Source organism: Tetrao urogallus, assembly GCF_951394365.1.
Source record: "Tetrao urogallus genome assembly, chromosome: 17".
NCBI classification, from domain to species: domain Eukaryota; kingdom Metazoa; phylum Chordata; class Aves; order Galliformes; family Phasianidae; genus Tetrao; species Tetrao urogallus.
This window is the reverse complement of record NC_136830.1, coordinates 3,193,667-3,211,706: the sequence shown is the minus strand read 5'-3', so window position 1 is coordinate 3,211,706 and position 18,040 is coordinate 3,193,667. Positions and strand designations below refer to the sequence as shown.

The 18,040-nt window shown below is 39.6% G+C and overlaps 1 protein-coding gene across 2 annotated transcripts in view; it reads right to left on the bottom strand.

Annotated features, from left to right (window-relative positions):
* The window catches only part of RIMBP2 (RIMS binding protein 2), a gene marked incomplete at both ends in the record, with an annotated part of 114,694 nt that extends 101,602 nt beyond the window's left edge, over positions 1–13,092 (bottom strand). The window contains 4 exons of one of the 2 annotated variants that reach the window (XM_079543832.1): positions 4,788–4,922; positions 6,033–6,257; positions 8,804–8,914; positions 13,000–13,092. In XM_079543832.1, the coding sequence (XP_079399958.1) occupies positions 4,788–4,922; positions 6,033–6,233 (336 nt within the window). Of the gene's footprint in view, positions 1–4,787; positions 4,923–6,032; positions 6,258–8,803; positions 8,915–12,999 lie in introns of those variants that run through there. The other variant, XM_079543835.1, reaches the window with a different exon arrangement.
* Positions 13,093–18,040: the final 4,948 nt, after the last annotated feature.

The window sequence follows — 18,040 nt, the reverse complement described above, 5'->3', positions numbered from 1 at the left end:
ACAAAGAGATACATATCCTGCGTACACTGAAAAGTACTCACAGAGCTTGTATCAGTACGAGATTGGCTACATATAGAGAGAGATGCTTCGATTTTGGAGCTTGTAATCAACAGCTGAGTAATGTGTGTCAGACAGCTGCTTGATTTTAAAGCCGTCATTTGCTTACAATTTCAGAAAATTCAACACCTTTCTCAAAAAGGTGCTCCCTGTACACACACTCACATCACTTTGTATGCAATAGCACTGCATCTCCGTTCACTGCCTCAAGTATAGTCATGCTGTACCTTATCAAGCTGGAAACCATTCGGGTATATAGCAATGAAAAGTCAAGGTTGCTGTCTTGTCTGCAGGCAGCATGACCGCTTCCCTGGTTTAATTTGCAGTAGGGCCTTTTCCTTTTAAAAAGAAAGTAGTGTGTACAAAACCACCGGATCTTTAAGAAAAACAACCAAGAGTCATCTAAACAAGACCCAACCTCCTTTATGGTACTGAAAGTAATGCAAGTATATTTCATAATTCATACTTCATTCATACTAATGAATCCTGGCTGTCATCTGTGAGATTTGATCTGAATCACTGTTTCTCATTTGCCAGCTGGGTCAACCTGAAAGCCTTTCTCTAATAAAAATGTAACACCTCTGGATCAAAAAGGTAAAATAAAAAGCGACTGGAGTAACTCCCACATCAGTTCATGTATGCTGTTATTTTTTATTGTAATTAATTTCTGGAAACTTCAACTCTATCATTGACCTCTGTTTTAATATTTCACACTGTTTTCCTAAAGCAGCTTTTCAACCTTGCTAAGTAACAGCCCTTATTCAAATTTTGTTGATTGCAGTCCTGGTATAATCTGCCTGTCTCTACACTCTCAGTGAATTTCTTCATATCGAGGGCTTTAATTTTATATATTTCTTCTAAAAATTTCCAGTCATTTAAGGACTTGACTCTGTATTTACTAGATGCAGTGACAAGACTCATTGATTAGTTATTCCACTGAGCTATTTTATATATGAAATCAGTATCGCAACTGGAAAAAAAACCCAGTCAGTCTTTTACCACTAAAATAACAGGCATCAGTAGCTACAAAAGAAAAACCAAAGCCTCAACGTGTGCCTACATTTCCCTCAGTTAAAACAGTATTAAGACCATATGCAATTGTAATGTCAATCATCATATTCCTATTGGAAAGGCATACCTTGTCTGCCCAAGCCTATTGGCGACAGCCAGTTTGTGAGGTTAGAAAAATACCGACATAAAACTGCAGTCTTCCCTCCAATACTGAGAACAGCATTCCTGCACATGCTAATAATAACTAGTATTTGAACTAGCATTTGTTTGCATATCCAATAATAAAATGCTGCTGTACTTCTCTACGTATTCATGTGCAGAATTCTCACAAACATTGCTATACACAGTGTTCATACGTGCAGCTGCAGAAGATCTCTCCCTCCAACAAAAAGAGTGAGATATTTACTTGCAGTGCGTCTAATTTAGCATTAAACGCCAGACAAACATCACAAGTAATTTAATTAACAGCATTGCTTTGGAAGAGATTCATGACTTTGCCACGACATGACAATACACATCTGCAAAGCAAAAGGAGACCCTGATATGCACCATGCTCGGAGGCTCAGGTTGCGGGGGAGGGGGAAGCTGCTAGCCAGTATGATTACTAACTTTGCCCACAGACACCAATACAGGAAAGAAACATGGCACCACTAAACCTGTGAATACAGTATTTATTTCATAGGAAACCATAAAAAATGACAGGAAAACGACACCAGATTAAACATCAGTAGGAGGGAGGATGGAATAATCTAGCAAGAATTTAATCCCTTTACCTAGTATTACTGCATGACACTAACACATTTTATTATTCTAAGCAGCGCCTACAAGAAAACATTCAGTGAAAGGCATCATCAAATTGCAGCAGAATAATAAAGTTTGTCTGCCTCTGATAAGAGTTACAGATGCATTACTGCTAACTAAAAAAAGAATTCTCCCCTTGACACACACACACACACACACACACACACACACGTACAAATCTGCAGCTCTCCCACCCTCAGTCTGCCTGTAAAGCATTTAGCAGAAATAGCTATTTTTAGAAGAGGTGAAATATCAGCATACCTTCAAATCAAGTGCTTCCGACGTTCAGCATTCATTGCCGAGAGCTCTGCAGTCTACTGTGTCAAATTACAACCTTGGAGAGAGAGGCAGCAGCAGCAGCGGCGGCGGCAGCAGCAGCAGCATTGGTGTGTTTGCACAGCTTGTATTCAGGCTAGAAATGATTCATTAGTTGTCTGCAGGGAGGCAGGGTGAAAAAGAGAGAGCGAGCATCATCAGCCATGCAGCAGCTGCCAGAGCCTATGAAACAGCAGTGCTCACACACACATACGCACACAAAGATGGCTTTCCCTATTTGCCAGTTTCTCTTTCACATAGTATTAACCCTGACACAGCAGCAGGGAGCAGAGACAGGAGCTGACAAGCAGCAAGTGGGATCAGGGCAGGGTGTGTTTCTGTGAGGGAGGACTCGGGGAGAGGCGGGTGCTGGGAGATTTTATTTTACCTCCAAGTAATGCTATCACAGGATCTTCTCAGTAGGTCATCTGTGGCCTACTGGCACGAACCAATGAACTGTAAATGTGAGCTGCAATTTTTTTTCACAGCCAAGCCTGCCCAATGGAAGGCTTAGAAACTCAAATGCAGAAGGGTATTAAGACAGATTACCTGGAGCATCCTAACCATTCTGTCTTTCCTCTCCTAAAGAAAGCCGTATCCAATATATTCACACAAAAACTTGTGAGTGTGCCACCAGCCTCTCCCCAGCAACAAGAGGGAGGCCCTCTAAGGGGATACTTTAAATAAATGTGTTTTAAAACATCTGACTTTGATCTGTTTTTTTTTTTTAAATTATTATTCTAACTCAGAATTTGACCACTGTAGGAATGAGTTCATAATAATATAATGAATTCTTAAGGCTCAGAAAAATTAAATTATCAAGAAAATATGAAGTTTTGTGGAGTGTGTTTTCCTTTTTGCATTTAAAAGAGGAAAGAAATATTGTGCTCCCAAGGCACTATTTTATTAAATTCTGTGAAAGTACATTGCAGGAAATCAGAGTGTGATCTTCAGAGTGACAAGTTTCCTCTAAAAAATGTCCCCCATTGTAGGAATGAAACAGATAAAAATCAGTCAGTGTGTGCTTGACGTTCAGGAAGACCCCGGATGTCTTATTTGTAACATTCTAGAAAGACTGCAGTTTTCTGAATGGGAGGTCCAACTTCCAAAAATAAGGTACCCGAGACCACTCCTCTCCTGTGCCAATCTCAGCCCCAAGCGACCTTCCCAGAGATTACTCATGTACCCAGAAAAAAACAAAACTCTGGTATTTTCAGAAAGAAAAGCTGCTCCTACTCAGGATCATATGTTCCTTCCCAGATTAGATTACGGCTTTGATCATCAGGCAAGTGCAGCCTTACTTTTATACTGATTTGTGGCATAAATTGTTTTTTTTGGGTGTTTTTTTGTTTGTTTGTTTGTTTGTTTATTTTTCCAATTCTTATTTTGGCAAGTTAGATTTTTTTTTTTCCCTCAGTTGAGCTATGTGCAAGCTTTAAATCCAAACATTGCTTCCAAGTAGGACCATATCAGCACTCATCGCACACTGTACTTCAGCAACAAATACAGATCTGCAGCATGTGACGCCAAGTAATAGCAGAAGATTCCAGGTGACACATTTTAGAAATCTGTCTCGCCTAAGCTAGAGACCAAATGAACATTTCCATTGCTTTACATGCATTTGTACAGGCAAAAGAAAAAATTCCTATGCCAGGTACCTGGAAATAAGTCAGATCTCTGTAAAATCACATAACACAGGACACTGAACAAAACCAACTCTTCTTATTCCTTCTCATAGGCAGGCATAAAGCATGTATACTCTGGACATGGGTGTGTGGGGGTACGTGTGTAAAATATATACATTACCACAACCTTTCTGGAAACGTCATGTTCAAAAATATGGAAAATACAAGTAAATTAAATAACTCAAAAATAGCACATAGTCTTTTAAACCATCAGCAAAGATTTACTGGTATAAGGATTTTAAAATACATGCTTTACCACAGGCAACTGTTTAGAAATCTAGGTTTCAACCTTGAAATACTCAACCTATTGAGGCGTGGCAGATGAGGACTCACATTTTAGCAAAACTAGAGGAGGTTACGTCATTGTTAACATAAACAGTTTAATATTTATTCAGTAATTTATATTGCCAAACATCAGCATCAGATCTGATGTAGCTTGACATTCGTTTTTGCTTGTTCAGGGCTGGATGCAGCTATGCTGATGAGGGGCTGCTGGTAAATAGGAATGCACATTAATGGCACTGCTGAAAGGAGACAGAATTACAGTCCTGTATGTCATGCCAAGAAATCTTCCCAGAATAACAATCCTGATAAAATGATCGTACCTGCTGATATGCAGAAAGATGTCAGACATCTTTCTGTATGCAATAAGGGTCTAGGAAGTGCCACTTTAATAGCAAGAGTGCATACATTTTCACAGACCAAATGCAATCTCTCCAGAGGTGTTATTTCTGGTCCCTACAAATTACATACAACAATTATTTAAAATACAACTCAGAAGGCCTACCTTTCTCTTACCAGTTTTAGAATAGCAGTGCATTGTTTCAATAAAACCAGACAAAATTATGATGAATCCTCCCCTCCTTACTTCAGTGTAAAATGGGAGTTAGAATTGAAAAAATTGTTAACAGCACTCACCTTGCTAGCTGCCAAAACACACGTGGGGCTTCCTGTGGAGATAAGTGATAATTGTCTCTGAAGCCACAACAGCTCTTTCTGAGATTGTTTCAGTAGCTCTTCTGTGTTGCTCAGCTTCTGCCCCATCAGGCCTTCCTGAAGGACAAATATTTCAATTTCTGTTTTCTCAAATACGTGGCGATAGTAACAGAACTTCTCTTAGCCGAATTTCTGGGAGAACAATAATATTTGCTCTAGCAATGTATTTATGCATTTGACTTTCTTTACTTAATAATCTTCTGCCACCAGAAGATTGGGATTTCTCTTTCATAGCATCAGCAGCAGAACATACTCCACTTTGCCCTACTCCTTCATGCTTAGCAGTTAAGCTCCTCTGCCTATTAATCAAGACCAGTAGTGATAGCTCAGGTTGAGGCAGGACAACTTGCACAATTCAAACATTTTGGAACTGGATGTTCTCTTATATGATGTGCTGCTGTAAAAGAAGGCTGTAAGATGCTGCTGATAGGTAACAGTATATAAATGAGTGCAAGATAATGCTGAAAAGAGTTCGTTACTAATACAGTAATTAACAGTTTGGTAACTACATAGTATCAGAACACCCTTGCTTCTATGAAGACTAACAATCTCTTTGCTGCATTAGGCAAAGTATGGCCAATGCGTTAAGGGAAGTGATCCTTCCCCCTCCACCCAGCATTGGTGAGGCTGCACATGGAGTACTGTGCCTAGTTCTGTGCCCCCCAGTACAAGACAGACACGGATATAATGGGAAGAGTCACATGTTGGGCCATCAAACTGATAGAGGGACTGGAGCACGTCTCCTAAGAGGAGAGGCTAAGAGAGCTGGGATTGTTCAGCCTGGAGAAGTAGAGGCTCAGGGGATCTCATCAATACATACCTGAGGGGAGGATGCAGTGATGACAGAGCCAGGCTCTTGTCAGTGGTGCCAGAGCCAGTAGAGGCAACAGACACAAACTCATTCTGTCTAAACATCAGGACACAGTTCTTCAATCTGTGGGTAACAGAGCGCTGGCACAGGTTGCCCAGAAGGTTGTGGGATCTCCTCCTGGGAAATCTTCAAAAGCTGCCTTAATATGGGCTATCTGCTCTAAGGAGTTCTGCCTCAGCAGGGCAATGGGACCAGATGATGTCCAGAGTCTCCTTCAACCATAACCTTTCCACGACCTGATTTAGCTGTTTACTGGCATAGTTATGTATTAAGAACAGAACTGGATTTTAACCTACCCTTAAGCATCCTAGCTGATTTTTGAGTTCTTCGCACTCCATCTGCAGCACTTGGATCTCCAGATCTTTTATACTTTTTGACTGTTTGTTGATATTTTGCAGATGATGGGCCTTACCATTGACTAAGTGCATTTTCTGCTTTAAAGGAAAAGCTCTGGTAATAGTTTTTGTGATGACAGCAGAGTTATTGGATGGTGACATCAATGAAGTTGAAGGGCTGACATCCTAGTAAAGAGAAAACACATTTTTATGTCATTTTTGCTAAAACTGTGTCTGGGGGAGGAGAGTAATTCAAATTTTTCACAAATCATATCATAAGTGCATTATTTGAAAATTCTCTTTTTAAGATCTTTCACTGATACAGTCAATGAGCAAGAAACAATCTCAACCAATCAACTCAGAGAAGTGAAAAGCAGAAAAAATCTTTCATGCTTTTTTTTTCTTTTCATTCAGTGAATGGTAGCAAGCCACAACCACTTTGATTATACAGATATCAATGTATTTGCCACTTTGACAGCAACACAGGACTGCTGTTTAACCACCATTTCTGGTTGCTTACTTAGTGCTTCATCACATAACAAGTTGAGTTATGCTTGCAGATGCCTTGGACACGTGCCTCACTTAGAAGCCGTGCTCTAGATATGCCTGAGATGCTGCATATTCCAAAGGCACATTCAACCATGCTGCAAACCCTTCAGTCAGGGAAGGGAGCCACCTGTTAGGCAACATACAGGAAATAAGACTGTCTTGGTATGTCCATCAAACTACTCAAATGCCTTTTTTTTTTTTTTGGTAACATATAGCTACCCTTCTCAAAACCTGTTATCAGGGTAAACCTTTGCAAAAACGTAGTGACCTGCAACTAGTTCTATGCACTTGTCAATTGGCATACAACAGCAGCTACATATAAAGCTCCTTCATTTTACAGTTAAGCTCAGTCTAAGCCAGACGTCAAAAAATGCTAACATCTTATGACATGCTTATAAGCATATCCATTCCACTCTCACCCTGACACTTGCAACCACTGCATCATTTGATGAAATTGCTGATTTCTCAATGCAGCCTACCTTTAAGTCGAGCTTGGTGCAGCTTATAACGTAGAAATAATAATTTACCCCAATTGGTGTCATACACTGCAATGAATGTTAACGTGGCTGAAAACTGACCTCACCATCTAAAGCCTTGTAGGGCTTCAGTTACAGCAGTGTCAAACAACCCTTCTATTATCACCTCACATTTTGCTCGTCATTCACACCTAATTCCAGAGAAAACAACTAAATTCTCAGTTCTGTGATATGTAAACCCCACAGTCTATGCAGTGCTTTCTTATTTTCCCTACAAACATTTTGCCACTTTTGCTGAGATCTGTCAGAGCTGCATGACCAAAGAACAGCTCTCTCTGCTGCTGCGTTATTCATCTCTCCAGGCCTTTTTTTTTATTTTTCTGTATTGGAAGTGTGGAAGAGAAAAAAAAAGAAAAAAAGAGGGTGGGAAGTTTATTTTGGGTTACTTTCTCCACGTGGGCACTCTGAGCACAGCTTTGCCAAACACACAGCGTTACGTGAACCCTCCTGAGCTGCACCCACAGTCAACAGCTTTTTTTTTTTTTTTTTTTTAATATTATTATTTTTTTAATACTATTTACATGTATACCTTCCTGAACATCACCTCAGCTCAGCAGCATCGAGGGTCGGCCCACACCTGCCCAAACCCCTCCCGTGAGCTCTAACGCACAGTTCACATTCCCACAAGCAGCATGATGCCATATTTTAAATTTTTAAAGGAAAAAACAAAAATTCTCTGGCGTTAACCAGACTAAACGATAAGTTATAGAGACTTATACACAGATGAACCTGCTGCAGTGCAGGGTGACCGTGCCTACATTCCTCAACAGCACCGGGCTGGCTGAGCACTTATTGCCACTGGCAAAGCAGAGCAGGGTAGGGAACAAGAAATCTAAGTACTTGCACCTAAAATAGGTCTGGATGGTGAGAAACACAGACCTAAATTAAAAGACCACCTACTCGTCCCCCTCCCTTTTCAGCCGCTTCACCCCTCCTTCCCAACTCCTCTACTTCCCCCTTCAGGAAGAACGTGCTACAGCGCGGCGCCGCACGGCCGCTGCCCGCCCTTTCCCGTGCACGTGGCGGCCGTTGCTCTCGAGCCGCCGCTTCACGTGTCCGAGGCGCCCGGCTCTGCGCGGCGCTCTGAAACCGTTTGTTTTGTGGTGAGCGTGAAGAGGGAGAAAGAGTGAATTCAGCTGTGATGTGTTAGACCTGTTCCATTTGCACGAGTATTTAACAGGAAAGTCAAGCATAAAGCTGTCGAGTAAATGGTACAGTAGAAAGTCCGAGAGATGCTGAACACTTAAATGTTCATTGATTATTATTATTTTTTTTTTTTAAGCAATTTTAACGTGTTTGTATTTGCTGAAGGGAGAAGCACTGAGAGCTCTGGAGAGCTGATCCATTAGCACACGGAAAACATGAGGAGGAACAAGCATCGGATGAATCTCCCTACCACTGATAACAGCATGGCTGGGCAAGCCTTCCTGTGGGGGGGAAATGGCACTGCCTCAGCTGGAAAGGCATCTCGAGAATATCTTCTGTTTCCTTCATGTAAAACTGCAGATGGCACAGCAGTTGTACCATAAAACCAGAGTACTCATAGCATGGAAGCAAAATTGGTTTGCCTCTGATTCAGGCCAATGCCTTGAGAGCTGCTTCAGCAATCGGCAGCGAGGGCACTTGACACACGTAACAGCTCCTTACCTTGCTCTTCTTAGGAGTTACTGAGCTTCCTTTCCATCTGCTTCTGTCCTCGGCTCTGAAGTGTGGGAGCTTTTCAGGTGTTGGTTTTGCTTTCTTGTTGCCCTTTTTGGACTGCAGAATGTAACGTGTCAATATCTTATTAAAACACATTGCAACACATCTAAAATACTTCAGTGAGTTGGCTGGTATTACATAAATTTGCTCTTGCATAGTAAAGCACCAGATTCAAAGTACAGCCTTGAAGCTGAAGAAGGCTGATGGGACAAATGAGATGTGCCCTTCACACATTGGCTGTGGATGCATACATTTGTGGCAGAGCCCAGACACCAGTTCTGGGTCTGTGCAGTGCTCAGCATGGTGTCAATAGTGCTAATGCTAGGAAGTGGGAGACTAGGTACCACTGCAAACCAGATTATAAGAAACATTATTGGAAGCATTTTGCTCCTTGCGAGGTATTTTGTCTGTTTGTCAATTCTAGGAAGAACCTCATGTTAGGTTTCTGTAGAAGGTGGGTCAAAGAGCAGGGTTACAAATAGCATGCATTTAAACGGTAAGTTGTATTACTCCATCCGATTACTCTAGCAAAGAAGTGCATTTTCTGCTGCATCTGTGGAATTAAATGGGATAAAGAAGCACAAAGAGCGTGGGACGTTTGTTCTTTCCGCTGTTACCCAATACAGAAAGACAGGGTACAGAGTAAATATGCACTATTATTCATTGTTATTTGAAATATACTAGAGAGATTAGTGTGGATTGCTTTTGTAAATTACAAGATATTGCTGAAATCACATGAACTTTACGGTGTGCTACATTCAATATGAGCAAGTCTTGCACCATAGACCTGGGAAACCTAAACAACATCAAGGAGCCAGGGAAATGGCCTCACACCATATTGCAGGTCAGGATTCCTTCTTTCAGGAAGATTGATTCCTCTTTCCTGTGCTCATGGATGTTTAAAGGTAATTTCATAATGGAGGTTCCTGTCATCTGTTTTCCCTAACACCACTACCCATATTGTTATCCTTTCTCTCTAATCATGAGTCAGGTTGTCTCTATTTCATCATCATGACTTGGCATTTTGTACCATTTGGGGAGTGGATTTCATGTTTGGGAAACGTTGGACCTTATAGTAGCAGACAAGAGGCTCTGCAGAAGAGGAAGTTTTGAGTCAATTCTCTTCTCTAGCCAGCTCTCAAAACGCTCTAACTTCTGCCATAAAACGGTAGGAGGAAAAAGCAGCAAAACAACCCAAATATAAAGGAAAAGTGAATTGTTTCTAATAAAGCAGTTAGCTGCTTGAGATTGAAAAGAAGCCTTCTAGTAGCTGTTCTGCAGTCACTCATTGTGAAGCAAAAGCGGTCATTAGAACCGCTCATACTACAAGCACAAACCATCTGTCACAGTTTTAGCTTTGATGATTTCTGCTAGTTATAGCCCAGGACAACTGGGAGGAATCCAGAAGTCCTTTTTGAACCATTAATGCACCATTCCCTCCTCTCTTACTCTCTTTCATTTACCTGACATTTTGCCAGTGGGAAACATCATTTCAAACGACACAGAAACAGAAAAGGTAGCAAATATATAGAATAACTGGAAACATATTTGAGAGATGAGAGCACAGAACTGTATACAGGGGAAGTTACTGCATATAAAAACATTTTGATGAGAATTAAACAATTTTTTTAGAAAAACTTTTCCAGAAAGTTACACTGAATTTGACCATTTACATCATCCATGTAGGCGCTGCAGACAAGTACGAATTCCTTTTCTCTACTAGATTGCTGTATAATAAAACCAGATTCAAAGAGAAATAAAGCTGAACAAGGTCTTGGCTGGGGCCAGAGCTGGCACAACTCATTGTGGCAGCGATGGTGAGAGGAAGGGAGGTAATGCCGGTGCTAATGGGAGCAATCTGCAGAGCAGCAGGGTTGGCACTGGCACCATGTACTACTGCCACTAGGAAAAACAAAATGAAGGTTTCCTCAGAGGGATCTGCTACTTCCTGGCCTTGCTCACAACTTCTTTCCCCCTTTTTCTTCCTATAGCTTATTTCACCTCCCAAGAGCAGGGAAAGAAAAACGAAAACCATTTTCCAATCCAAGCTCCCACTTCCAAACCAGTAGGTTCCCCGAAACCTCACAAAGCTGTTGGCTTTCTCTCAAACTGCAATAAATCATTCATTTAAATAAGAACATCATGTACATTTCTATTTTCTTAAATAACCACTATTCTACACAAGTCAGTTGTTTTCCTTTTACGTGTAGCAGTGTTATATACATCAACGTGTAAGCACAGGACTTAAAAGTTTATTGTAGGTGGCAATGGACCAGTTCTTTAATCACAAAAAAAAATGTATTTTAATGCAATCAAAATAATTTCAGATTTACTTTCCCAATACTAGATGATAGGGCAGCCAACGAGAACGCTTATTTCTATGTCTGTGTAGGATATAAAAAACACTTAGTGGAAAAAGCAAGAAAAGCATCCTGGCCTACAAGACTGTGAGTCATTGTTCATAGCACAATGCTTGCTTATAGCAGTGAACCACCTTAAATGAGAAGAATGTAGAGAGCCAACCTGTCAGCAAAACCCAACTCTGCTGTACAAAGATTGTAAATCCAGATGGATTACAGGGCAGCAATGGGGCTTTGCCTTTATTTTCTTCAAACTCACTTGAAGTTCACAATAATGTCTGCTATTTCTTAGGAATAAATAACAAACAAAAATCCCACACATATTGGCTGTAATTAAAAGTACATTTCAACACTTGAATTTTATCTTCTTGTGATTTTATCTGTTGTTTTTTTTCTTTTTTTTTCCTAATTTGCTCCACCTTTTTATTTTCCTCATATCGCAAGGAAAATCACCGAATGCTGTAGCGGAAAACTGGATGACTAACAAAAGCCTCCTGAACAGCTCCAGCACCAAGTGAACACAAACACGCCCAGCTGTCATGTTCTGCACAGACCCAGAGCATCAGGGCCATTCTCCCTACTTGTCCTGGCAGTGGGTGACCTGACCATCTGGGATCAAGTTCTCAGGCAGGGCAAGATTACTGTAACCTAAAATTAGCCTCCGAAATTCATACGTAGGCTGTCAACTACCCAACCATTTCAGAAATGCAGATCATACATTATGCTACTAAATAACTTCAAAGTCCTTTCTGGGAACCTGCTACAGTCATTATAACAGTTCTGAACCAAATTGTAGGTGATTTATTTTTTTTTTTTTTTTTTTAATAGCCTTGTGAGCAGTATCTGTAGGTTAAAAAAAAGCATTATGTTGTAGGTGTAGACTTAAATGTACTCTTCTACACATGCAAATTAATTTATTTTAAAATGGATGTGCCACTTTGTAGGCAGTTTAGGAAGAAGAAGCTTTTTAATGTGGGGAATGTGGAAAAAAATCTACAATTATTCTAACAAAAATGCCTAAGAATCTATTGATGAGGGACAGTAATAAGGTCACAGGGATATACAAATTGGGTAACAGTTGAATATAGGTCCACAAGGCATTGTGTGGAAACCATTCAGCGATGACCATTGGCAAACACCCAGGAGTCAGAGAGAAGTACATCTAAACTAGAATCCTTAATTATTTGTTGTGGAGATAAAAAGCATGTCCTCAGCAGAGAGGAAAGAAAGAGGGACAGATTGAGAGGGCAGTGACAGCATCCTGGGCCTGTGAGCTTCGGCTTTAAACATGACCTGTGTCTCACTTCAGACTTACCAGGGACATTAAGAGCGTGCCTTCTGTCAGAAGTTTCACACTCTCTAGAGCAACTCTTCTTTCATAGAATGAGTGTGTGATTTCAGGCACAGTATATCCAGAATAGCCCACCTTTGTAGCCAAATGAGGTTTGCAACTGTTATAATGTTATGGCTCACAAACACGATGCTTTCTGATCTCCCCTTTCTAAACTATGTGCCAAGCAGTAGGTTCTTGTTTTAATTAATTAGTTCGCATACTAATCCTATAGCAGAAAGCTTTTAGTAACAAGGTTTTATATTGCTCTTATATAACTCTTAATGTCTAGATTTTAAAAAATGCTTATTTTAGACATTTACTTACCACACCACAAAAAAGCAAATAAAATAACAACAACAAAAACAAAAACAAAAAAACAAACAACGAGAAACACCAGGCAAGCCTTCAAACAAGTTCTGACATATCCTAGATTGGAAAAGGTTACTCACTACTTTGTCTTCCTCTTGATCTTTAATCAAGGACTTAGCTGCCTTTGGAAATGATTGATTTGCCTTGGGGGAATCCAGTACAGAACAGCCATGATCCAGAATGTGACTGATAGCTTTCTTCTGTAATAGAGGGTGAAAAGTGGCTTGAGAGCATTTCAACTCCCTAGAGAGAAGCTTAAATTGGCATACAGATCTTCTGACTTAATAAAGTCAGACAGCATCATTTCACTAGTTACAACTTCAAGGCAACAGACATACTACTCAAATATTTCTCCTTTCTCAACACCTTTGTTCTATTCCTTCCATAACATTCATGGCCCACCTTGTGTCCTTAATCCAAGGTCTAGGGAGGCTGGGTCAACATTCTGACACTCCTGGAAAGAAGTGTCTTCCCATTTTTCCTGGTTGGACTTCTCAAAAGATAACCCAAATAACAAAAGATAACCCAAATAACATGGGATAAATAAGTGGAACTCAAAAGATTCCCATTTTCCTCTGAAAAGTTTTATTGCAAATGAGTAGTCACAGTGTTTTTTACCCTTTGAAACTAGTTCTTCCTGTACTAGCCACTGAGACATATATCCTCTTATATTTGAGTAATGGCTAATGGCCACAGTGTAAATGTAATGTAAATGTAATCACCACTTGAATGCATTGCTTTTAAATTTAATTTCACAGTGACCAACTGAAACAAAACTATATTGCTTAATAAGCTCTTTGAGATTTTAACTTCTACCTTACTCTACCATGGTTCTGTTCTTCTGTATTTATAATATACTCCAGTTTAATTAAAATATACTTCTGCTTAGGCTGCATATCTGCCTCCAAGTAATCAGAGGTAAGTATAAGATCCGTTGCCCTTTGCAGCATCTCTCCAAGTTGATGGAAAGACTCCAACAGGAGTCAATTTGAGTCTGAATTAACTGCCAGCAGACAAACTCCAAGCTTTTGGAGCCTCTCTGAGATTAACATTCTTCTTATTGATTTCTAGGCATCAGTGACTACATCATCAGCCCTGCTAATCTGGAGTAGCATCACTGCACATAGTGAGCCTGTGCTTCATTGGTGTACCAAGATAAAAGCCTGTGACAAAAGACAGATCTCCTTGGGGACCGTAGCATTTAGGCTCGTGCTTCAGCAGAATTGTCTATTTTAGCAGCAAGTTCACGGCTGCTTATGAATATATTAGTGAAATATTTATTACCTGCTAAAATACTAATGATCTGATTTTTTTTTTTTATAGACAAGTGAGCAAGGCTATTTAAAAACAAACAAACTTACGCTTCAAACAAAATCAACACGATTCCCAAAATGAAACTAAACTCAAACTTTACCTGTAAGGAGATGAACGGTAGCATAAACTTCACTTACTGGATTAACACGTTACTGTACAGTGGTGCTGCTTTTAAGCTACAACACAGCTTTGTTTCACCCACAATTTTGTTCCACACTACACTGAAAAGTCAGAGAAGCCTGAACTTAAAAAAGCTTCCTACTCCAACTGAAGTGAGCAGGTGATTCTTGTGTGACAAACAACATGCAGAATGAGGGCCCATACTCACACATAACAAACAGCTGTGACAGTTTTCCAAATAAAAATGTGCAAAGTGAATATAGAGGAAATTGAACAGTAGTACTCTGAATTATTGAAAGGCTAGCTATGCAGAACAAACATAATTAAAGGGTCTCATTATCTTCTAAGTAATCATTGTAAATAATGCTTTGGATAATTACTTCATTAGTTTTCAAAACACTGGCTTTTATTCTCCTCTGAGATTCCATCCACTGACTCTAATGTGAACAAACTGCCAAAAGGGAAAATCAAAAGGATGCGAGCTGCAAATGCAATGTTTAAATCTGCATGAACTTAGAACCAGAATGTTTTGATTTTTTTTTTCCCCACAACTTTTCAGAAGGTTAAAAGCTGTTTGATTTTTTAATCTATGTATTTTTTCTCCTCAGTTGCTTTCTGATGCAGTTAGATCAGTTTCCTATCAGCTATATTTACACTTTTAAGATGGCTGGCAGCCATGTGGATAAAACTAAGATTAGTCTCTGTCATCAGTAATCGCCCTTGTTTACTAGGCATGCATACCATTGCTTTTCTTCACTACAGATACCATGATGTAGATTCACTATTAGAATAGACAATGTCTCTAAAAGCAATGGCATCAACAGAAGAAACTGGAAGAAACTTTAAGACCTGCAGTGAGATGGTTCAAAAGCTAGGAGTCTGCATTTTGAAGAGTATCTCTTTTTCAACTCTTTTTCTGTGAGTACTGCCAGTAATTAAAATAACACCATGAAGAAATGGCAAATATTTCACTGATCAGGTCCCAGATAGGTGTGCTGCACTGCAGAAGTCTGCTGCTAAGAATCCCAGTATTTTAAAAGGCCTCTGCCAGAAGTCCATTAAAAAAAGTAGCAAGAATAAAACGTCTGCAGAGTAAGTTAGTAATCATTCAATCCTTTGGACAGAAAAGAATGTAGCAGAAAAATCAGCAATAAGAGAATTAATTTTTAAGATGATTACTTAAATTTTGAGAAGAGAAATCAGTAAAAACCGATCAGAGTGAAAACCTACAGAGGGAACGGAGATGAGTTTTGCAGAAGCTGGAGAGCTAATATTAGATAAATATGCATGACTAGACTGACGATACATGCCCTGATACAGTCCTACAGTATGTAAAGGTTGCAGTAATAGACATGAAATATATTTTATTACTGCAAAATTCAGATTTTTATTCAATACATGCTACTAAACAAAAATTTTCACCATCGAAAAGGCTAGAATGAAATGAAAATGCCTCCCAGACGTTAGCTTCCAAACCCTAATCAGTGCTCATTAAAAAAAAGTGAACAGTACAGAGGAAAGGGATCTTACTCAGTATACATTCAGTTATGCATACTCAAAATACTTAAATCCAAGGAAGCATTCTTCATTGTACTACCTACTGTGTTACTGCAAGGTCAGCATTTATAGGCATTTTCCACATGATGGAGTATCTGGGATTAACAGTAAGCCTGTAAGAGTCCATTACAACAGAAGGCTGGTAAATGTTGACTTGTTTTCCTTTATTAAACTATCACCACTTCATAAGATACTACTGCACTGCTGTAGCAAATGCTAACATATCAGTGTTGAACTTAATAGTCTTATTTAAAGTATATTCTGATGACTGTAGTTTGAAATTAAACATATAATCAGATTTCAATTAGAACAATGTAATTCAACTCCTTTTAACTACAAAAAGTCAACAGCTCTGTACAGTAAGACTAAGTTACCTCAACAAATATGCATCGAAGCTGCCTGTGAAATTACATGCGAGGACTGTAAAACGAGCTGTTATATAAATGGCACCTCTTCTGATCCACCTCCATTCTGACATATTCTCTAAATTGAGCTGCCCTCTGTTAGTTTAAAGTGGTCCGGCTCAGTTCACAGGAGCCAATATACTCTCATGTTCTCTCTGAAGGTTGTATATAGTAAATATAGTTTGTTTTCTTATGCATAACTCTTGCTTTCCTCCCAGTCCACAGTCTGCTACATATTGTTAGTTACTCATATCATAACTTAGCAATTTCTAAGAACTGTTTACTAATGAACATCAAAATGCTCCTTTCCTCCCCTACTTACAGAAATAAAAGAAAAAGATTGGATTCAAAAGCAGCCAAGAAATGCAATCAAAACATTCTTTAGAATATGCAAACAATTACGTTGTAAGTACTTACCATTTCTATGTTTCCTTTGGTAAAAAAAAAAAATCTTTGAGAAGTACTTTTGTTCACCAAAACCTAGTTATAAGTGCTTATAAAATAGCCTTTTTATTCCAAAAAGCTGATTTGTAAATGCTGCACAACCACCACTGTGCGTCTGGAAGGACTTCACATGTTAGACAGAGGTAACTAAAATAGTGACACTGTGCGACTGAGACAGCTACTGTACGTGACAGAAGAGACTGAGCAGATTCACAGGTGCACAGGCTGACCCACTAACTGCAGTCAGAAGCACGCCTGGTTATTTGTAGTCACTTATCAAGCCACATGAATGTATCAAATCAGTTTAACGTTGGGTTAAATTTGAAATAGGAAAAAAAGAAAAACAACACTGAAGGCTCTCTCTTACAATCTATTCTAAGCTCAGCTGGCTGTTTCTTTCTGTATTTGTGGCTTTTTTTCCCACCTAAGTCAAATATACCTGCTCAATTATCTTCCAGTCAGACAAATTCATCAATTCCCAATGCCTAAGTACTTGGGTATTTACTCCCAATGCACATCTCCACTGGTGTGAGGTTGCTAAAGAAGCTAAGAAAATTTACTTCTATGTGAAGACTGTATTGTATCAAATTAAATTAATGAAGCCATAGGCATGCTTTCTTAAAAATTCTCTGGAAAAGCTCCCAAGACACAAAATGAGCACAACCACTCTGTCCTCTCAAAGAATATTACACTGAGGATTGTATTGCTTTTGCCATGGCACTGACCATAGAAAGGCTCCCACCTCAGTATGTGACACATGCAAGTAGGAGGTTGAAAAGGCACTGGAAGACGAGCCCCAGTGCAGGTGGCAGCTGTTCCTCCCAAGCCATGGCTGCAGCTGTCAGCTCCAAGCAGACTGCTCGGTCCTGCTCAACACTGCTGCTAGAGACAAGCAGGCAGGTGAGAGGTAGTAGTACTGCACACAGCTGGAGGAGAAAGAATGGGTATACATCACCTCTCAGATAACTCCATTCAATGCCCTGTCAGCAAAAAGCTATTAGAGTGGTAATCTGCAATCTAAATTTTAAATATTTGGAAACACGGACAAGCACTTTCAGACTGTGACTGAAAAGATACTGGTGGATAACCAGCACACTTGTACACCCACTCTAAATCTATTCCAATGTTTCCATTATTTACTAACTGAGAAGCTAGGGTAGGCAAGCAAGGTCACCATTTCAATTCAGTACAGTGAAGATGCACTTCTATAAGGATCTTTTTGAAAATACATGAGTACCTTTATACGATTACTCTATTTTTCAGGTTTAATATTTAATCAAGC